This window comes from Diadema antillarum, unplaced genomic scaffold, assembly GCF_040938485.1.
Source record: "Diadema antillarum isolate AM-2024a unplaced genomic scaffold, OU_Dant_1.0 seq00000612_RagTag, whole genome shotgun sequence".
In the NCBI taxonomy this organism is placed as follows: Eukaryota; Metazoa; Echinodermata; class Echinoidea; order Diadematoida; family Diadematidae; genus Diadema; species Diadema antillarum.
In genome coordinates, this window is record NW_027271537.1 from 178,568 (window position 1) to 201,118 (window position 22,551).

General features: G+C 38.9%; 1 protein-coding gene across 1 annotated transcript; it reads left to right on the plus strand.

Annotated features, from left to right (window-relative positions):
• The first annotated feature begins 346 nt into the window (after nt 1-346).
• LOC139735948 (exonuclease V-like) lies at nt 347-5,669 on the plus strand. The gene is made up of 4 exons (XM_071646702.1): nt 347-1,070; nt 3,386-3,585; nt 4,189-4,311; nt 5,193-5,669. Exons 1-4 carry the CDS (start codon nt 347-349, stop codon nt 5,667-5,669), a joined length of 1,524 nt encoding a protein of 507 aa, XP_071502803.1.
• The last annotated feature ends 16,882 nt before the right edge of the window (nt 5,670-22,551 follow it).

Here is a 22,551-nt window from a genome sequence, read left to right on the forward strand (position 1 = left end):
ATTTTAAAATATCATTCTTACTCTATAAATAAACAAATATTCAATTTCATATTTAGTGGATTTTTTTTCTTTTTACGTTTGTGATTGCACTCTTGAAAGTTATTCATGAGCCCACTTCAAATGGTAAATATAATTTGGTCTGAAGAAAGACTATACCAGAGATCCAGCGCGGGAGTTACGCAAGCTTTTTTACTCACCTGTCACTGGTTGCGAAACGCTGCGCCAGTAACGAGCTATAATAGTGCGGTCCAGTCGTTGTGGTTGTTGACAGACTGTGGAACTTTAATATTCTACGGTAAAATATTATGTAGTACACTAGAAAAAGTGTTTATGAAGAAAAGAGGAAATGTCGCAGGTAAGTGAACCACCTACGGAAACTCCCGTTATTCTCCTGTCAACCGAGATCGCGAGGGTGAGCTGCAGAAGAATAGAGCCAACATCAGATTCAGAACAAGAAAGGTGTGCACAAATGGAAACCACGGCCACGGAAAACTCGACCAGTGAGGAGGCTGCCGCGGCCGCGGTCGGCCAGGCGTCTGATAACGGTGCAGCTCTCAACCCCGCTGTTGAAGCTAACTCTGTTCAAAGAAACGCCCATAGCCATGCAGCCGGGAACACCTCCAGTGCCCAAGGAGACGAAAGTTTTGGCAATGACTGGCATGACTGCGACGACGAGGAACCGTACCTCCACCAGCTAATGGACAATCTTGAAAATACAGAGCATGGCGAAAAGCTGGCCAATGAATCGTCATCTCTTGCGCCAGGAAGAAACAGGACAGACCAGCATCCACCAGAATCGGATGCTGATGTGGGGGTAGTCGATGACTTTTCGTTCTTATGGAAGGGGGATCCGGACAAGACTCCGCTCCAGTTGCTGAAGGGAACTTACCTGTCTGTAACCGATCTAACTTCTCAGGCTTGGTGTGAAAGAAAGATGGTCTACGATAGCTCTCCAGAAGGCCAACTAGTTCTGGCACTTCTCGAGACTGCAGATCGCCAAGAAGCAATGAAAATGGAAGCCATTAAAGTTGAGACCATGAAAGTTGGATCAAATATTCATCTGAAGAGAGGTAGTGTCCAGTGCAAATTATTTCTCAACTGACTTTATACTACATGTGCAATTGCCAAATTGATATTTTTTATTTTTAAAAAAAGAGTGAGTTGTTTGTTTTGTTTCATAACATACGATTTAAAAGAAGAAAAAAAAATCACTTTTCACCTTTCTGTTTAGGAAGCCTACATGTAATCAACTAATTTCATTTCCTCACCTGTATTAATTACAACAAGATGTCTGTAGCACTGAATAACCAACACCACCTATACAGCTACAGTAGGTGTGGAATACTGTGGATGTTACAACTAAATGTCTGTAGCACTGAATATACCAACACTCCCAGGTGTGGAATACTGTGAATATGAGATCATGAGAGGAGTAAGGTGATGCATTATAGATTACTTCAGCTCCAAGTATTAAAATGTGTGAAATACTGTTACAGTCTTGTAGTTACCAACTGGAAATTTAGCAACATATTGTATCCATTAAAAAAGATACAAGAGTAGACAGGTGAATGCATTTATTGTCAGTGATAATTAATTTAAAGATTTTGGTCTGAGCCATAGAGGTTCACAATTTGAGAATTCACACATTTTTAGCTCACCTGAGCCAAAGGCTCAAGTGAGCTATTGCGATCACCCTTCGTCCGGCGTCCGTCGTGCGTCGTGCGTCGTGCGTCGTCCGTCGTCCGTCGTGCGTCGTGCGTAAACTTTTTACATTTTCATCTTCTTCTTGAAAACCCCAAGACTGATTTTCATCAAACTTGGCAGGTAGCATCCCTAGGGGGTTAGGAACTCAATTTGTTAAAATGGGCACCATGCCCCACCCAGGGGGCCCCCAGGGGGGCCCAAACCCCCCAAAATTAAGGAATCTGTCAAAATCTTCTTCTCTAGAACCAGAAGTGATAGAGCTAAGTTAGTACTATGGGTTAGTACATTGATGATTGTAGTTTCAAGTTTGTTCATGGCAGAATCAGGGGTGCCCCCCTTGGGACCCAGGGGAGGGGTTCTAAAAGGGGCCTAAATTGTACATTTTCATCTTCTTCTTGAGAATCCCATGACCCATTTTCACCAAACTTGGCAGGTAGCATCCCTAGGGGGTTAGGAACTCAATTTGTTAAAATGGGCACCATGCCCCACCCAGGGGGTCCCCAGGGGGCCCAAACGCCCCAAAATTAAGGAATCTGTCAAAATTTTCTTCTCTAGAACCAGAAGTGATAGAGCTAAGTTAATACTATGAGTTTGTACATTGATGACTGCAGTTTCAAGTTTGTTCATGGCAGAATCAGGGGTGCCTCCCTTGGGACCCAGGGGAGGGGGTGAGGTGGGGTCCTAATAGGGCCTAAATTGTACATTTTTATCTTCTTCTTGAGAACCCCATGACCCATTTTCACCAAACTTGGCAGGTAGCATCCCTAGGGGGTTAGGATCTCAATTTGTTCAGATGGGCACCATGCCCCACCCAGGGGGCCCCAAGGGGGGCCCAAACCTTCAAAATGAAGGAATCTTTAAAAATCTTCTCTAGAATCAGAAGTTATAGAGCTAAGATAATACTATGAGTGAGTACATTAATGACTGTAGTTTCAAGTTTGTTCATAGGAGATCCAGGGGTGCCCCTCTTGGGGGCAGGGGGGGGGGGGGTTGGTTGGGAAGGTCCAAATGGGGGCCTGAATTGTACATTTTCATCTTCTTCCTGAAAACCTCATGATGTATTTTCATCAGACTTGGCAGGTAGCATCCCTAGGGGCTCAGGATCTCAATTTATGAAAATGGGCACGATGCCCCACCCAGAGGGCCCCAGGGGGCCCCAATCTCCCCAAATTAAGGAATCTTAAAAAACTTGGGCCCTTATTGTACATTTTCATCTTCTACTTGAGAATGCCTGGTCAAATTTTGGTAGAGCTGTGAATGATTTAGATTAGTGACTGCGTGAAAGGTGAACTTGCGATACTCAGGTGAGCGCTAGACCCGCGGGTCTCTTGTATTAGTGGAAAATGAGCAAAGAAAATGGGATTCTATTGGGATGTGAATGCACATATTCCAATTCACATACATATACCACACAAATGTCAATGTGATTGATATTCATACGACATTTAAGTGGACAGTCTATGGGATAGCCTTATTTGGCCATGCGCTAAGCTGTCACTCCCATCCAAAGCCCTCTTGATCAGTGCACAGCTGTATATTGACAATTAATAGTGTAAGGATGTAATTGTGCTGAGCAGCATAGAAAACAAACCAGCAAGCTGTCTTAGCAAAATAAATTGCCACAATGAATTGAGATTACAAGGAGGAGTTTCTATCATTGATTTTATTATTTCACACACAGAGCTGGAGGTTCACACAATCAAGAAAGTCAAGGCCAAGACCAGGGAAGACAAGTGGGCCATCAAGTTTCTCAATCTCTTCATCTCTGTGAATCAGTTGCTGCGAGGAGGAGGAGGAGGAGGTGGAGGGGGTGTGGCATCCAGATGCATCGTCAGGGAGATCCCCATCTGTGGCAGACCTTTCCAGAATGGACCATTTGTGGTGAGATTTTGCAACAATTATTAATATATATATATATATATATATATATATATATATATACATGTATATGTGTGTGTATTACATTTATATATATATTCATATACACTGTATATACTAAAAACATACCCTATCCAATTTTGTTTTCTTCTGTTTCAAAAACATTTCATTTACAGTATAGTTTCCTTATACGATGAAACTCTTGGAAACTTTATAAATACTGTAAAGTGGATATTTTTGCGCAACTAATTTTTCGCGATTGGCCAGGTAAGGAGGGTTTCGCGTGCTTACAATTCCGCGGAATCAATGCATCACGCACAGGAACATACGGGAAGCAGAAATATTCATGTGTTTTTATTTTTGCAGCACTTTTCTGGTTGCGCAAAGAGTGCAAAACTTTCAACTTTTACAGTACTTGCCATAGAAAGAGATGAAATGTATCCATGTGTTGTTATTACACTCATTTAGATGGTTTATCTTTAATGATTTCTAAATCCAGCATAGGCCATAATGATGCCCACTGCCCGCCATCCATTTCTGCCCAGTGTTTTTAAACCTCCATTTAACATTGCCCCATTCCCGTCTTTATGTTCATGAAATGCCAAGGTGGGTGTGATAGACGAGGTGAGATACAATAGCCACGGCCAGCTGGAGATTGTGGAGTTCAAAACAAGAGCAAATACCAGGAGTATTCCCTCGTTAGCACAGAGGAACAAGGACAAACTACAGGTGAGTTGTTTCTTACTTTCCACATCATAACCACCAAGTTATTGATTGTTAAATTTGCACCCTGTTTCAACAGACCTTACACCAACAATGTTGGGACAACGTCCAGAGAATAAAGTTGCTCACCTTGGGCAATAAAACCACAGGAGAGAGTGAGGGGTACCTTCTTTACAGAGATGTAATAAAATCATTCGCCATGAAGGTTTCCATAACAACCTACCTGTTAATGCATGAAGGGGGTGTCGTGACAATCTATGCACGTGATTGGCGCAGATTGTGTCATTTTGTGTGTATGAGACTATTGCATCATCAGAATGTTACTGCAAGAGCATCTTAAAAGAAGGGTTGTTGCGGTGATAATAAGGGTAATGCAAGGGTCATGAGCTAATTATTACCTTCGCTGGCTAGAGTAGAATTTGGCAAAAGTTACTGCAACAACATCCGAGCAAAATTTTGCATAGACCATCTTAACAGGCAGGGTAGAAAAAAAGATTGCCTGGACATTGTCGCATTATCTCTGGTTTCAAAGGCTCTGTTAAAACGGGACTTTAGTAAGAGTTAGAGTTGCAAGAGTGGATATACAAAATGATAGAGTAGTAAGTAGAGAGAGAGAAAATAGAGAGAGAAAAGATGAAATAAAACCCATCCTGTTTCTTAGGTCCCTCCAAGGCTATTCAACTTTTCTCTTTTTTTTTTCCTCTCAGTCAAAACCTGAACTTTGCTCGGCCCAATGATGGTGCTCTTAGATAATTCAATCAATAATGAATTGACAGATACTCTTCGTATCATGATAATTTGAAATTACTGATGTGGATGAAATAATGTTGCAGTTTGATGTTCCATCGTCAACAATGACACCAGTTTCTAATCCTGCGAATTCCCAGGTCATGGTGTACAAGGAGCTCTTTGACGAGGCAGTATGCGGCTTGCTAATGAAAGACAGCATTATGGAGGCACTCAGACTGGACCCTGATAAACCTCTCCACGACGACATCATTGCTCACTCGCTCACTGTGCACCTTGACGCAACCACCGTCGGTGACATCGTAACCGCAGTCTTGGAACGATTCCCGTTCCTGGCCAAAATTGACTCCGTCTCTGTGGAGTACTCATCGCAAAAGGACGAGGCGCCGTTTTTCGTCAGCGAGTACGAGTTTGATCCTGTGTGGCTGAAAGATCGGTTGGACCACTTCAGCGAATTCTGGGATGGTCGAAGGGAGCCAGTAGGTGTGGATGTGGAGGAGGCATGGAAGTGCAACTTTTGTCAATACAAGGAGGGCTGTGATTGGAGGGAAAAGATGCACAAAAAGTGTCTTAGCAGGAAACTGGCCAATCACGTTCAAGTTGAGCTCACAGAATAAGGTCTGTCTTGCCTTTTTAAAGGCCAGAGGTGTATGCGCAATACATGTACTTTATGTACTAGAATATTGGCCAATTGTAACCAAGTACGGTTTTATGAAATAGGTTTTGAAGAAACATGAAAATCTTTGGCAAGATCTAGGTCTGGAGATATTTGTCCTAAAACTGGTGTTTGCCGCAAAATCAAATGCAAATTCTGTGCAATGAGCTTTGACTGCCAGAGTACAATTTGTACATTGTAGAATTCAATATATTTTGGTAGTATGTTAAGAAGATGCATTTTGTATCTTAAGTTTTTAAATGTGTATATTTATGACTGTGTCCACCTGATGACCTACTCTATCATGAAATTCTATATTTATCTTTTATATTTGTATCAAAAACTGAAATAAACTTTTTTAAATATTTCATTGGAGCATTTTGATAAGAAATCTGTTGGAACTCAATAGGATTCTCAAACATGTTTGTAATAGTCAATGTTCTCCTCTGGTTTTATGGTACAGTGCTTTTCCAAGTGAACACACAGTGATGTGACGCGTTCGCCCATGCAGAGACGCTATAAATGCTTGTTCCGCTACGTATTTTTGAAAGCGATCCTCAGTTCGTTATAACGGAGTACATTTCTTTTGTTTTTCTCTGTCAGTGGTGCTCAGAAAAGACTTCATTATAACGAAATTTGGTTATAACCGTGTTCGTTGTAACGGGAGTGCACTGTATGGCAGGGTTAATTTGGGAGGGGAATGCTGACCAGTGAAACAATTCAAAAGGCAGGGTTTCCAGTATGTATTACAATATATTATGATGCAACAGTTGTCAGCTGAAGAATACAAAAATTAGCTTAATGATATTGGTGATTACATGAGCGCACGTAGCATGTATCCAGGTCGTGGATTTAGTGGTTGTGATACCAGTAAAAGGCAATGCTTCATGGTACGATATTTAAAATGTTAGTGATGTGCATGCTTATACTATATGAATACTCTTTACCATTGACCAATGTCCAGTTTTATCAAGGAAATGAACAGCTAAATCAATGGAAAATGTTTGTCACTGATACTTTCATTTTGCACAGGGATTTCACTCCCCATGTTCATAGTGAAATCCCATTAACACACTCTAAACTGATAATGCACCCATTGGGTGATTTCAAGTTCGGTGCTAGTGCTAGTGCTATCTCAGCACTAGCACCAGCGATAAAACCGAACTTGAAATCACGTTGGTGTTGGGATTTGACCTCAAAATTATGACGTATTTCCGGTTGCTGGTGCTGGGCTCGGTGTTGAATGTCGTCTGCTGAACCGAGCTCTGCCGTTTGTGTTAGCAATTTACGTGCTTTTTCGCCATTGACTAACACTAGCCCCTAGGGATTATCATTTTCTTCATTTCAAGTTCGGTGCTGGTGTTAGCGTTGCCAGTGCGAGACTCTTATTCACGTCCGTAATAGATGCACGTTTTACGTGCAAAGTCTATGCTAATGCAGTGGTCGCCCACGTAACGTACACGAACACTCTCGACATGGCTCTATAAATCTGAGCCTAGGAGCAAAATAAGGATACAGTGCACTCCCGTTATAACGAAATGCTCGGGAGCGGCAGTTTTCTTTCGTTATAACGAAATTTCGTTATAACCGAACAAAAACAATATATAACGAAAACACGGAACCACGTACAGTGCACTCCCATTACAACGAACACGGTTATAACGAAATTTCGTTATAACGAAGTAAATCTTCTGGTCCCAAAATTATCACCATTAAAGTCTATGGTACAAAATTCGCTTATAACGAACACGGTTATAGCGAAATTTCCGTTATAACGAAGTCTTTTCCGAGCGCCACAGACAAAGAAAAACAAAAGAAATGAGCTCCGTTATAACGAAATGTGAAATGCTTTCGAAAATACGTAACGGAACAAGCATTTATAGCGTCTGTGCATTGGTGAACGCTTCACACCACTGTGTGTTTGCTCCTTGTGTCACGCACAGTTTCTGAAGGGAACTTGCGTTTATTATTGGAATACAGTTATCCCATCACATTTCACATAGCTTTCCAGTGTATGATGAGTATTCAGCAAACATGATATGATATACATGTATATACGTGGTTCCTTGTTTTCGTTATATATTGTATTTGTTCGGTTATAACGAAATTTCGTTATAACGAAAAAAAACTGCCGGTCCCGAGCATTTCGTTATAACGGGAGTGCACTGTATATATATATCATAAAAATGTTTGCTGAATACTCATCATACACTGGAACGCTACGTGAAATGTGATGGGATAACTGTACTACAATAATAAACACAAGTTCCCCTCAGAAACTGTGCGTGACACAATTAGCGAACACCCATGAAGAGACGCTATAATGTTTGTTCCGCTACGTATTTTCGAAAGCGATTCGCACTTCGTTATAACGGAGCACATTTCTTTTGTTTTTCTTTGTCTGTGGCGCTCGGAAAAGACTTCGTTATAACGGAAATTTCGCTATAACCGTGTTCGTTGTAAGCGAATTTTGTACCATAGACTTTAATGGTGATAATTTTGGGACCAGAAGATTTACTTCGTTATAACGAAATTTCGTTAAAACCGTGTTCGTTGTAACGGGAGTGCACTGTAATTGTGTTTTGAAGAAGTGATGAAATTTGTGGCATTTTAATCCATATTCCTCATTATATGTCTAAAACTAAGCAATTTTAGCTACATTTTTTAGTATTTGACTGTAATGACACGCCATCACTTTTTTCGTCACGCAATTCCCGCGGAGCTCGCGGTGCTGTGATTCCAACACCTAGTGCTGGTGATCGATAATTTTGATCGGTATCGCCTCGTTAATCTGACCGTCGGTGTTGGAGCTCAATTTAACGCTGTTATTTGGGGGCTAGCACTAGCACTAGCACTAGGACCGAACTTGAAATCACCCATTGTCTTGAATAACTTGATGCATGGAAATGCTGTGGTATGTGAAAAAGTTTATAAAAGAGTTTTCTTTGCAATTGTTTCTGGTTTGACAGCAAAATGTATCAGATGTATGTACAAAAGCTGTGATGCAGATGAACATATCACAAATTACTCCAAAAAATCTGAAGGAAACATTCCAACATCCGAGTACGGTACATTATGAAATTTGTCATCAATGTGCTTCTAGTTCAGATGAACTTTATATGTGTTTACTTCCATGGACTCAAAACATGCAATTAGCATTTGATATGCCAAGCAAACAGGTGTAATGTGCTAAAAAGAAGTAATGATAATAGTAATAATAACTACCACTTTTACAGTTTATTATGTACATTGTATTTACAGATGTATACTCAAAACTACCTTTATACTGAGTAGAAAATTATTTTGTATTATACAGACATGGTAGTAACGGACACCATGGTAATTCCAGACATGTATATCTCTGTGTAATAAGGACATTCTCTAGGCATTGTACCTTGCAGACCTATCCTACTGAGCCTTTTGTGGACGTAAATCACCAAAATGTGACACAAAAATGTAGAAATGCTAAAAAATTCACGTTTTGCCTCAGATTAAGAATAGATATGTATTTTTTAGATTTTACTGTGTACGTGTATATTGTTTGAAATTTTCATGTTTGACCCTTTACAGTACAAGTGTACTAGGATACCCAATTTGAGCTTATGATGTATAATTAGTTGAGTAGATTGTAGTGACATTGGCAAGAGGTTAAAGGTCAAAAGGTCAAGGTCAAATGCTAAAATTGTTACTATTCCCCCATATCCATGCAATGTCCGAAGGTATTTTCTTGAAACTTAGTGTAGACATATACTACTGAGTATAGATTCTCCAGAGAGAGTTTAATGTCATAAGGTCAAAGGTTAGGTGAGAATGTTACAATTTCACTTTCTTGCAAATGGTTCAATGTATCTCATAAAAGGGTCGGTCAGAAGTCAAGTAAAAATCCTCACTTCCCCAAATATGTGTACCTGCACTCTTAGACAGTTATAGCAAACCTAGTTCAAGGAAAGTGAACATTCAAGATATTTCTGACAAACCTGTCATTTCAATATTTTGTCAGTCATCACACATTGTGAAGACATAGTACCATACACCTATTGGGAGAATCATGCATTATGGCGGAGGCATCAGTCGCCATAGCGACATTTCTAGTTTTAGTTTGCAGTGCAGTGTAGGAGACGCCTACTCATCTGTCATGAGCTATCACTGTACTTAGAAATCTTGCTAATAATGCCAGAATTAAGATATTGTTTGATTTAACACATATTTTTCTTTGTCACAGATACATGTAGAGCTTTGATGTGTACTTTGTATCTTTCAAGATTGGAAACAAAAAGTGAAAATAGATGCTACCAAGATCAGATGTGATACCAATTCCAATAAAGCTTCACTATGCGCTTCATTCAATCGTAGTGGATTGATACAAATATACTGTATTACCAATAACTTCAATAGCACTTAGATACAGTGCAAGTTCTTTTCTTTCAAGAGAAGAGATAATACACGTGTATATTCTTGCATGTTGCTTCTTTTTCTTTGCGATGTGCAAGACCAACATGTTTTTATTTTGTTCCTTTCCTTTGGCACAGATTAGATAATTTGGTCAAAAGGCCTACCTGTACAGTAAGCAGGGTGTGATTTAGAAATAAGAACAAAATCATATACTAGTATATGAATATATATATATATATATATATATACATATACATATACATATACATATGTACATATGCATATATAATACAATATATGGTATATGCATACAAAGGTACTCCTGTAAGAACAAGGTCCTTGGGACTATCATATTTTCCTCACTCTACTCTGATCCTTGCTTTCATATTATACATGTATTGAAAGTAAAGTTTTGTCACTTCACAGACTGTGAATAAAAGAGAAAAAAGAGCCTTTCATGGTGGATTCAGATAGCAGCCAATGTCATGTAAAGATAACACAATCACTGCATCCCAAAATAAAAGCATATAACTACACAATATTTAATCACCACTAGTCACACTCAATACATGTGGTTAAGAAAACATAGAAATGCCAGTGCTAATGGGACTCTGATGCAACTATATGTTACAATCTTTTGGATAGTGATATAAACAAGAATGCCATTCGGCAAGATTGGAAGTTTACATAATGTATTTTTCCAGTCTTACCAAAATGACATTTTTGTTCACACTGATATGCGTTGGCTACTCACTTATGGGGATATGTTTGCCCCAAACATTTCATGGCCTGTACACAAAGAGAAATAAATGAAAGGATAAAACATAACATAACAGAATTGGAAGAAATTAACAGATTTAGGTAAAGAAAAACAATGAGTGACAGAGAGAAGATAGAAGGGGAAGAAAGATGGAAGATGAGATGAAAGAAAACAAGGAATAACATAAGGGGAGGAAAAGTGGGAAGATATGACAAGATCAAAATGAAAAGTAATGAGAGACAGACATGGTTAAAAGGATAGAGATTAACAATAGCACAACTGGATCTCTGTGTATCCCACTTGTCAGCTTTACAAGATGAAAATAGAATAAAATCTCAATAAAATGGAGGAATATTTATCTGGTATTTTGAAGAATTCTGCTAAAAATGGTTGTATCATTGATGACTCACAATTCTGTAAAGAAATTCTTCAGTTCACCAACTAGCCCCATCAAACTGAAATCAGAGTCAAAATCAGATAAGAATGACAAAGAATAACAGCAAGAAAAGAAAGAGAAATATACCCACAAATCATGCTAACAGCCAAGAAAACATAATTAGGCCTACAAAGAAGGGTTTTAAAACTTTATATTGTTAACGTTAATTACAGTAATTCAATATTGGTGATTTCCAAAGACATGAAATGTTGTACAAAATTGCACTCCATGTGCTTCATGGACTGGAGGTAATTCATAAATATGCTGAACTATAGGCCTACTGCTAAGTTCAATATGGTATTAAAAAAAATGAGTTGCCACAAAACCTTGATGAATGCAGAGACCGACATTATATCGAGTACCAAAGAATACAAATTTTTGAACAGCAGGATGGTAAAAGTAAAAAGAGAGTTTAAAGGGGATGGCTAGTAGCTGATCAGTGGGAATCAGTAGGAATGCTGAGGGATGATTGTTCCAATCCTTGTGGGATTCATTTAAGAGTACATTATATATCTATTCTTGTGTGAAAATTATTTGCTTCAGAATGGTCTCATATTCAAGTAATGTGCAGTTTAATGTTTCCAGGTAAGCGTCCCTGGTCAGTGACGGGGCATTAATCTGCACATGACTTGAATATGAGACCTTTCTGAAGCAAATAATTTTCACACAACAGTAGATATATAATGTGCTCTTAAATGAATCCCACAAGGATTGGAACAGTCATCCCTCAGCATTCCCACTGATTCCCACTGATTGGTTACTAGCCATCCCCTTTAAGGCATCTAGTTAGATATACAATGTGTGAACAATAGTTATAATAAAAGTTTTTCTAGACTAAACCGTCAAAAGTTAAGGTTTATTGAGAAAATCATTGAGATTCCAATATATTTTAAGATTTATTGCAAAATTTGTACATGGTGAGATGTTTTGTGATACAACTGACCTGCACGTATGTATCAATTAAATCTCAAGCATTTTTTTAAATCACTGCTCCCAATGGTAAACAGTAGGCCTACCTTTAAGAATGCTATCAGTAAATATAGATTACAAATATAAGTATAATTGTCAGAAATATCTCTGTTATTGTTTTTAGTTGCGATGTTTATAATGAATAGACCCTCCGTCCAATTTAAGTCATGATTTTTATATGCCTTATCTCTCTCTTTGCCCTCTCTTCTGGTTCACAGTCCGTTTCAGGACTCGCACTATTTTCAAGAAAGAATACCTCTACTCTCGCTTAGTCTCCATCTTGCCTCTCCTTTTCTCATCTCTCCCTCTTCACTCATCTACTATCTTCTCTTCCAACAGTCCTTTTCACGACTTACAACATGGTAAACCGTAAACACAATCTCCTTTATCCCCATTTTATTTGTGATCTTTTCTTCAAATGCTAAGGCTAAATTCATAAACATGACTTTATACAGGACTCGACACTAACTTTTATTTTTGGTGGCCCGATCGGGCCACCAAAATCATTAATTTCTATTTTTTGGTGGCCCGAAAGTAAAATCTGATGGCCCGAAAAAATCAAGAAAAACATAAGAAATACTAAGTCGGTCCTACTGAACATAGAAAATGAAATATTAAGTATTACTGAAGTGATACATGTACCCATGTCTAAAATAAATGAAGAGAGAATTAAATCATCTTACCGTTATTCTGAGTTCTAAGATTTAGCAAATAGGCTTATAGATTATTGTAAAAGTTGATGCCTATTTAGGTGGTCAAAACTCACGTTTGAAACGATAGAGAGGGAGCATTTGCAGACATTTGTGAACATCCGACATCTGTTTTGGCATTATAAAGAGCTGGAAGTTACCGTTATTCATTTCTGATTGTAAAAGCAATTATCCAACATTTACTAGTATTTTAACACCGTACATTACGGAGCCGAATGTTTCTATTATTTTTTTTTTCAAATGTAAAAGCAAAGAACTGACATTCATTTTAGCATCTTACGGAGCTGAATGTTATCCTTATTCATTTCTGAATTTGAAAGCAAACATCCCCAATTTATTTCAGCATCTAACTGAGCCGATTGATACCGTTAATCATTTCCAAATGTAAAAGCAATAATCTGTTATTCATTTTAGCATCGTACGGAGCAGAATATTACCGTTATTCATTTTAAAATTTAAAAAGCAAACATCCAACATTTGTTTTATTATCGTACGGAGCCGAATGTTACTGCTGTCCACTTCCGAAAGTGAAATGAATTATCTGACAATTTAGCATTGTACGGAGCCGAATTTTACTGTTTTTCATTTTTGAACGTCAAGGCAGACATCAGACATTAAATATTTTACCATCAAACGCAACTGAAAGTTACTGTTATTCATTTCGAAATGTAATAGCAAATATCCGACATTCATTTTAGCATCGTATGGAGCAGAATATTACTGCTATTCACTTCCGAACGTAAAAGCAATCATCTGACATTTATTTTAGCATCTTCCTTAGCCGAATGTTATTGCTATTTACTTTCGAAAGTAAAAGCAAACATCCGACATTTATTTGATCATCATTCGGGGTTCAATATCATTGTTATTCATTTCCGAACGTCAAAGGGCAAGGGATCATTCGACATTTATTTTAGCATCTTCCGCAGCTGATCTGTTATTGCTATTTACTTCAAACCTGAACGTTAACATCCGGTATTTATTTTACTATCTATATGGAGTTGAATATTATTGTTGTTCATTTCCGAACGTCAGAGCAGAATTAATATCCGACATCTATTTTAGCATCTTCCGGAGATGAATGTTGTTGCTATATACATTCGAACATAAAAGCAAACATGAGACATTATTCTTATCATTCACCTGAACGTGAACATCCGGTATTTATTTTACTATCTATATGGAGTTGAATATCATGTTTATTCATTTCCAAACGTCAAAGGGATCATTCGACACTTACTTTAGCATCTTCTGGAGCTGAAAGTTGTTGTTATTTACTTTCCAACGTAAAAGCAAACATCCGGCATTTATTTTCTCATCGTACGGAGTTGAATATTATTAGTATTCATTTCCGAACGTCAAAGCTAACATTCCACATTTATTTCATCATCTTCTGGAGCCGAATGTTATCCTTATTCATTTCCGAACGCAAAACCAAACATCCGACATTTCTTTTAGTATCATACGGAGCCGAATATTACCGTTATTCATTTCCAAAATAAAAAGCAAACATCCGGCATTTATTTTCTCATCGTACGGAGTTGAATGTTATTAGTATAGTATTCATTTCCGAACGTCAAAGCTAACATTCCACATTTATTTCATCATCTTCTGAAGCCGAATGTTATCCTTATTCATTTCCGAACGCAAAATCAAACATCCGACACTTATTTTAGTATCATACGGAGTCGAATATTACCGTTATTCATTTCCAAAATAAAAAGCAAACATCTGACATTTATTTTAGCATCTTACGGAGCCGATTGTTACCGCAGTCCATCTACAAAAGTAAAGGCAATTATCCGACTTTTTGGCGGCCCAATTGGGCCACCAAAATCTTCATTTCTGAAATTTTGGTGGCCCGATGCGCGTTTTTGGTGGCCCCCGGCCACCGGGCCACCGTTAGTGTCGAGCCCTGTATTATATTATATGATTTTAATGACTAATTCGAGACAGCATCCATTGTGTTCATGATCTAGAAAATATACATTATATACATCTAATTTAAATCTTTCAAAATAATAAATTGGATAATGGGAAGCAGGATTTATGAATTTTCTCTCATAAGCCTGATAGGCCTATAGAGGTGCTAATTTGTATGGTACATATAGCGCTACATAAGAAATTGCTTATTATCATCATGGATGTATACCTGCATGTAATGATTTGCATAGGTCAAGCTATTATGTCAATTTTACTGTTTTGCCCCACTGGAATTTTTCCTTTTAGTATGGCGTTCGGGCCTTCAACATTCTGCACTACAGCAGAATTCCTACAGTTCGACCTCGATTATCCGGATAAGCGAATTGGCCAGATATGGGAGACACAATGTTATATAGGCTATAGCTGCTGTCCAAGCTGCCGTCCCAGTGCACTGGCAGCTATATAGGCAGGTAGCGGACCCCGCAATGGTGGTGTACTTAAGTAATATCTATGCTAGCCTGCACAAAATTGTTACGGAAGCCATTCGTGCCACGTAGGATAAAACTTTCAGTGGAGCTAACTGGCGGCCGCCACTTAATTATCTGGCGGCCGCCACATAATTATCGATATCGACATTTCTCATGAATTATCGTTTAGCGATATCGATATCGATAATTATGTGGCGGCCGCCAGATATTTAAAGGGGCATAGTCCCGGTAGTGTAGATGGCGCTGTTGATGATACTGCCGATCACCGTTAGCATTGATACGAAGATTACCGAAGTAGAACTGTCATCAAGAGGAAAGTGCGTAGGTGTTGCTAAGTAACGTTGCCTTTGTTGTCTTCTCTGCGCATCGCGCAGTCTGTAGTAATGCCAGGGTGCGTGCATATGTGCTTATTATTATGACATCACAAAAGAAGTTTGCTAAAGCTGTCATCCCACTCAGCCGAATCATGAGCCGAACTGTGATCGGACCACTGACTACAGTGAATCGGACTTCTTCGGACTCGGGAAAGTGGGCCAAAGCGTAAGCGCCAAAGAGAAGTCGACAGCGTAGGTCTCTATAGGAAACTTGCGCCGTGCGCCCGCGTACGCATTTGACTAAAACACGGGGACCATGCACCCGTGGCGGCCGCCAGATAGCTCCATCGATCCACTGAAAGTTTTATGTCCTTGCGTGGCACGAATGGGCTAGCTTCCGTAGATTGTAGTCCCTATTTTCACAAAAATAAAGTATATCTTTAAGTGAAAATATGTTTTACCTCATCAGGAATTGGGAAACCTATCATGCATTTCTTATGAAATTAGTGAAATAGATCCATGAAAAGATGTTACAGTCACTGTTTTTTCTCAATATTTAGATGGGGGGAAAAAGTCCTTCACTGCGTGAACGCGTCCGGATAAAAGGAGACCGGACAATCGAGGTCAAACTGTACATATATTGCAATATATATTGCAATACAATACGCCTGAGAAGCCTGCGAAACGCACTTCGCCGGGTTGGTAAGACAGATTTGAGGGTGGCAACGTGGCCATTTTGACTAAGCGAAGATAGCAATAAATATGTGTAATTAAAAAAAATTATAAGGTTGGAAATAAAAGAAATATGTGTATTATGATAGAATTTGAAATTGTTAATAAATATTAATAATTACATTATAGGGAAATATAGATGTTATATAGTCTGGCAAAAGTAGTCAAAATTATGACTGATTGCCATTAAACCTAAAACAACAACAACATTCATGATGAAGCGGGACGGGTGCCCAAACAGGTAAGCACTATTTGGGTACCCGTCCTCCTTCATCGTGAATATTCATCAGGCAGTACGAAATGTACTACATGTAATAAGTGCCCTAAACGCTGGATTGGTGATGTAAAAATTTCGAAAAATTGCATCAACGGGGAATGTAAAAACGTCTCGCCGGGAGATGGAAAATGTTAAGTTTTGCTAGGAAATGTAAAAACGCTGTTAGGAAATGTAAAAACGTATTTCCACGTTACGGAGGATACTAGCCCGACCGTACAGCGACTAGCTAGGAGGATACATGTAGATGATGAATATTCATGATGAAACGGGATGGGCGCCCAGACAAGGGTAAGCACTATTTGGGCATCCGTCCCGCTTCATCATGAATATTCATCATCTACAGGTAGCCGTGGAAATACATAATTCTTACATTTCCCGGCAGCGTTTTTAAGTTTCTCGGCAAAACTGAACATTTTTCCATCTCCCGGCGAGACATTCTTACATTCCTCCTTGATGCAATGTTCGAGAATCTTACATTTCCCGGCGATACGTTTTTGCATTCATATGGCACATATCAGCCTTCTGCCATCAACTAGTACAGTATCTTACTGCCTGATGAATATTCATGATGAAGCGGGACGGGTGCCCAATAGTGCTTACCATGCTTACCGTGCTTAGCGCGGTAAGCACTATTTGAGCACCCGTCCCGCTTCATCATGAATATTCATCATCTACGGGTATCCGTAATACCCGTGGAAATACATAATTTTTACATTTCCCGGCAGCGTTTTTTAAGTTTCACGGCAAAACTGAACATTTTACCATCTCCCGGCGAGATGTTTTTACATTCCCCGTTGATATAATTTTCGAGAATTTTACATTTCCCGGCGATACGTTTTTACATTCATATCAACGGCACATATCCAACATTCTGCCATTTACTATAGTACAGTATCTTTCTACCCGATGAATATTCATGAGGAAGCGGGACGGGTGCCCAAATAGTGCTTACCGCTTACCGCCTAAAACGGTAAGCACTATCTGGGCACCCGTCCCGCTTCATCATGAATATTCATCATCTACATGTATCCGTAATACCGTTGAAATACATATTTTTATCATTTCCCGGCAGCGTTTTTACATTTCTCGGCAAAACTGAACATTTTTCCATCTCTCGGCGAGACGTTTTAACATTCCCCATTGATGCGATTTTTCGAGATTTTTACATTTCCCGGCGATACGTTTTGCACGTATCCAGCGTTCTGCCATACAGTACAATGTACTAGAATCTTACTGCCTGATGAATATTCATGATGAAGCGGGACGGGTGCCCATGCCCAAATAGTGCTTACCGCCTAAAACAGTGCTTATGGAGCGCGATAAGTCACAATATGGAGTAATACTGTGGGAAATTTGCTTTGTAGTATTCAGTCATAATTCTATAAAAGTTTATATTTATTTTGTAAGCAAATGCAGAATAGATACAAATTTTTCTTAAAATATGACCTAATATTACCTACCAAATTTCCCACTGTACCAATCCCAATCTGATTTATCGCACTCCATAGACACCCAAATATTTGAACGGGGAATACCCTCACAGAACTCTTACACATAGAAGAATTACTCGCCACCCGTTGTCGCCGTCGCTCGACTCATTGTCACGTGACGTCCGCCATTTTGCTTAGCGGAACTTTTTTTGCGGTAAGCACTATTTGGGCACCCGTCCCGCTTCATCATGAATATTCATCAGGCAGTAAGATACTGTGCTAGTAAATGGCAGAACGCTGGATACGTGTAAAACGTATCGCCGGGAAATGTGAAAATCTCGAAAAATTGCATCAACGGGGAATGTTAAAAAGTCTCGCAGGGAGATGGAATAATGTTCAGTTTTGCCGAGAAATGTAAAAACGCTGCCGGGAAATGAAAAAATTATGTATTTCCACGGTATTACGGATACATGTAGATGATGAATATTCATGATGAAGCGGGACGGGTGCCCAGATAGTGCTTACCTTTTTTTGCGTGCAAATCCCAGCAGACGCTATCCACATACAGTGACTGCATGTTGTACCGTGTTTTTCTGACGTTCCCAGACCCTGAGCGAGGCATTAAAATGCCATATTGTGCGGCTGTAAACTGCACAAATCACTTGACAAAAGGATTTGGAAACAGGTAAGTTTGACACCAAGCCATGATGAGAATAACAAGTAAATTAATTCCCCAAGTAACGTTACAATTAGGCGGATCGGTCGTATGTTGGCTTTCTTGTGAGAGCAGTAGCAAAGGTAGTCCCAGACACTGGATTTTGTGTTTGCCGTCGACATATCTGTTTACCACCAACTACTATGCAAAATAAAAAAGATCAAGTAGGCCTAATTTAGGCCCTGGGGCTATATTACACTCTGTACGTTGTGTGTTGGGGCAAACAGCTTTGTACATGAAAAAAAAGTGTAAATTTATGTAAATTTGAGCTTAGGTGTAAACTTTACACGTAGATTTATTCTTGTCTAGCTAGTTATGAGTCACAGTACCAGTGGCAGTGGTGGGCCAGTGACGTGTCAGTGTCAGTGACAACACTACAGTCGTTTAGATACTAGATTGTCTAGACTGACTGTGTACTCTAGTATTAAAGTAACCCCGGGACATTGCTTTGGCAATATGCAATATTTGTCATACATGTATTTGCGAGACTTGTCTTGCCTACATATTGTTGCCACGTTAACATTTCGTACTATACCATAGGCGGCATAGTATGTTTTCACACTCATAAGGATTTCATTAGGTGATACGCTATCAGCGTATCACCTATTGTGATTGCCAAAATTTCTCTTTTTAGGTGATACGCTATCAGCGTATCACCTATTGTGATTGTCAAAATCTCTCTTTATTTCTTTTTATTCTTCTTTCTTTCTGGACAATTTTGTGTCATCAATATCTCAAGAATGACATTACGGAATAACATGACATTTTCAGGGAACATGTCTCATGACAAAATCTAGCCACAATAAGGTTTTCATGACAGTAACATATCTATGACGTCATCTAGGCGCCATTTTGTGATTTTCGGACCATGTTACATGATCGATCATAACTTCATATCTAAAGGTCATGTCTGTATCATTTTCGGCGGACATTAAGTTCAGGTCACGCTCTATCATACATTTTAATGCTAATTACCTAAGACATTATTACGCGCGCGTACGCGCGCGTCAAACTTTTAAAAGGCTCAAAACAACTTACCAATGGGAAATCTCGAAGTTTCAGACAATTTTAAGCGTTTCGCGCGTTCGCGTCCGTCCGCACATTTTCGCGCGTAGTGCGCGTAAGCAAACTGAAAATGCACATTTTTTGACAGATTTGGATTCCTGATACATTAAGTAACAATATCCATTGATTTCCGATCAATTTTGACCTATAACAAAGGAATGCGTTGGCGTCAAAGTTGAAATTTCGTGTGCGCGTCTTTGTGCAAATATAGCGAAAAACATGTCTTTGTTTATTTCGCCATAGCTCTTTAAAACGTCTGGTTACCCTATGTTTTTATTGCATATTACAAAAACATATGAATTGGAAATAACGTTTCAAGTATTAATATTTCCATAATTACATTATGACGTCATCATATCATCATCTGAAATCAAAAAAGTGGAATTAATTTTTTTGAGGTACTGTTTCTGACATTCATTTGCTCGTATCTCTGTTGTTTAAGCTCAATATTATCCCAAATTCAGATATGTTGTACTTTGAACATTTGCCTTTCAGGTCCATGTCATGGTTTTGAAATTTAATGACGTCATCATACTTTAAATTGTGATTAAAGGTAAAGACGCAAAATCGGACAAGTTTACGTGTTATGTCTATGGGAGGGGATCTTTTTTAAAACCATGCATTGACTTGACAACGTTTAAGCACCTTTATCTCAGCTGATTCTGCTTCATTTCCTCTGAAACTTAAGTATGTTGTAGCTGAGACAATAAGCTGCAATAATCATGCATTTTATTTTTTGAAATCTCATCATTAGGTTGACAATTTTGCAGTTTAAAACTGAAAATGAGAATGGAATGTGGAGAAACGATTCCTGATTCATCTTTCACATACATAAGTTTGCGTTCCTCATGTTTTCTCGTGGAGACGTATGGCCTAGTGGTTAAAGGCGACGTCTCAGAGACGTGAGGTTGCGGGTTCGAACCCCACAAGATCACGAAACAAAATACTCAGCTATTTTACTTTTTTTTCTTCAATTTTGTATTACATATTCGTCCATGTAGAAATCACGTTCGTATATAAACGCACCTATACACACACACAGACACACAGACACACACCATATCCCTCTTTTTTGTGTTGGAGACCACATTGCTTCGACTGCTGCAAAATTTTGCAGGCTGACTTTGTCAAACCGATCATAGTATGTAATGACGACGACGGAGGTGTTGTACTTTGAACAATTGTCTTTCAAGACCATGTCATTGTTTTGTACTTTGATGACGTCATCACACTGAAAATTGTGATTAAAGGCAAGGTATCAAAACCAGCCGATTATAGGCTTTATGTCTACGGCGCGTATTTTTCCCAAGTTGCCAGAAATGGCATAGCGACATCAGTCGTTACAAGGCCGCATTTCCGTCTAGCAATGCAATACATGTTCACGCGGCCACGATTGTTGAGTGGGCATTGACTTTTTCCCCCTCTAATATCTATACATTTCTTTTTTGCCTTACCATTTCCGGGGATGTCCCGTGGCCGAGTGGTTAGAGAAACGGTTTTGCATGCACGCTCAATATAACTTCAAGGTGCCTATATCACATTCTTTTCTTTGTCGATCACAGATGACCGACACCTGATGACCCCAAGCGTATCACCTAACTCGTCAGCGTGACGAGTTTCATATCTCGTTTTTTTATTCTTCTTTCTTTCTGCCACATTTTGTGTCGTCAATATCTCAACAATGACATGACGGAATACCATGACATTTTCAGTCAACATGTCTCATAACAATATCTAGCCACAATAAGGTTTTCATGACAGTAACATATCTATGACGTCATCTAGGCGCCATTTTGTGATTTTCGGACCTTGTCACATGATCGATCATAACTTCATAACTAGATATCATTTCTGTATCATTTTCGGTGGACATAAAGTTCAGGTCAGGCTCTATCTTACATTTTAACGCTAGTTACACAGGTCATCATTACGCGCGCGTACGCGCGCGTCAAAATTTTAAAAGGCTCAAAACGACTTCCCAATGGGAAATCTCGAAGTTTCAGACAATTTTAAGCGTTTCAAACATTTTCTCGCGTGCGCGTCCGTCCGCGCAATTTCGCGCGCAGAGGGCGTAACTAACATGAAAATGTAATTTTTTTGACCGATTTGGATTTCTGATACTTTGAGTAACAATATTCATTGATTTCCGATCGATTTTGACCTATAACAAAGGAATGCACTGGCGTCAAAGTTGAAATTCCGCGCGCGCGTCTTTCTGCAAATATAGTGAAAAAACATGTCTTTGTTTATTTCGCCATAGCTCTTTAAATCGTCCATTGACCCTTTATTTCTCTTGCATATTACAAAAGCATATGAATTGGAAATAACGTTTCAAGTACCGATATTGCCAGGAAAACTCATGACGTCATCATATCATCATCTGAAACCAAAAAAGTGGAATTAATTTTTTTGAGGTACTGTTTCTGACATTCATTTGCTCGTATCTCTATTGTTTAAGCTTAATATTACCCCAAGTTCAGATATGTTTTGCTTTGAACATTTGCCTTTCAAGTCGATGTCATGGTTTTAAAATTTGATGACGTCATCATACTTTAAATTGTGAATAAAAGTAAAGACACAAAATCGGACAAGTTTACGTGTTATGTCTATGGGAGGTGATTTTTTTTTTAAAC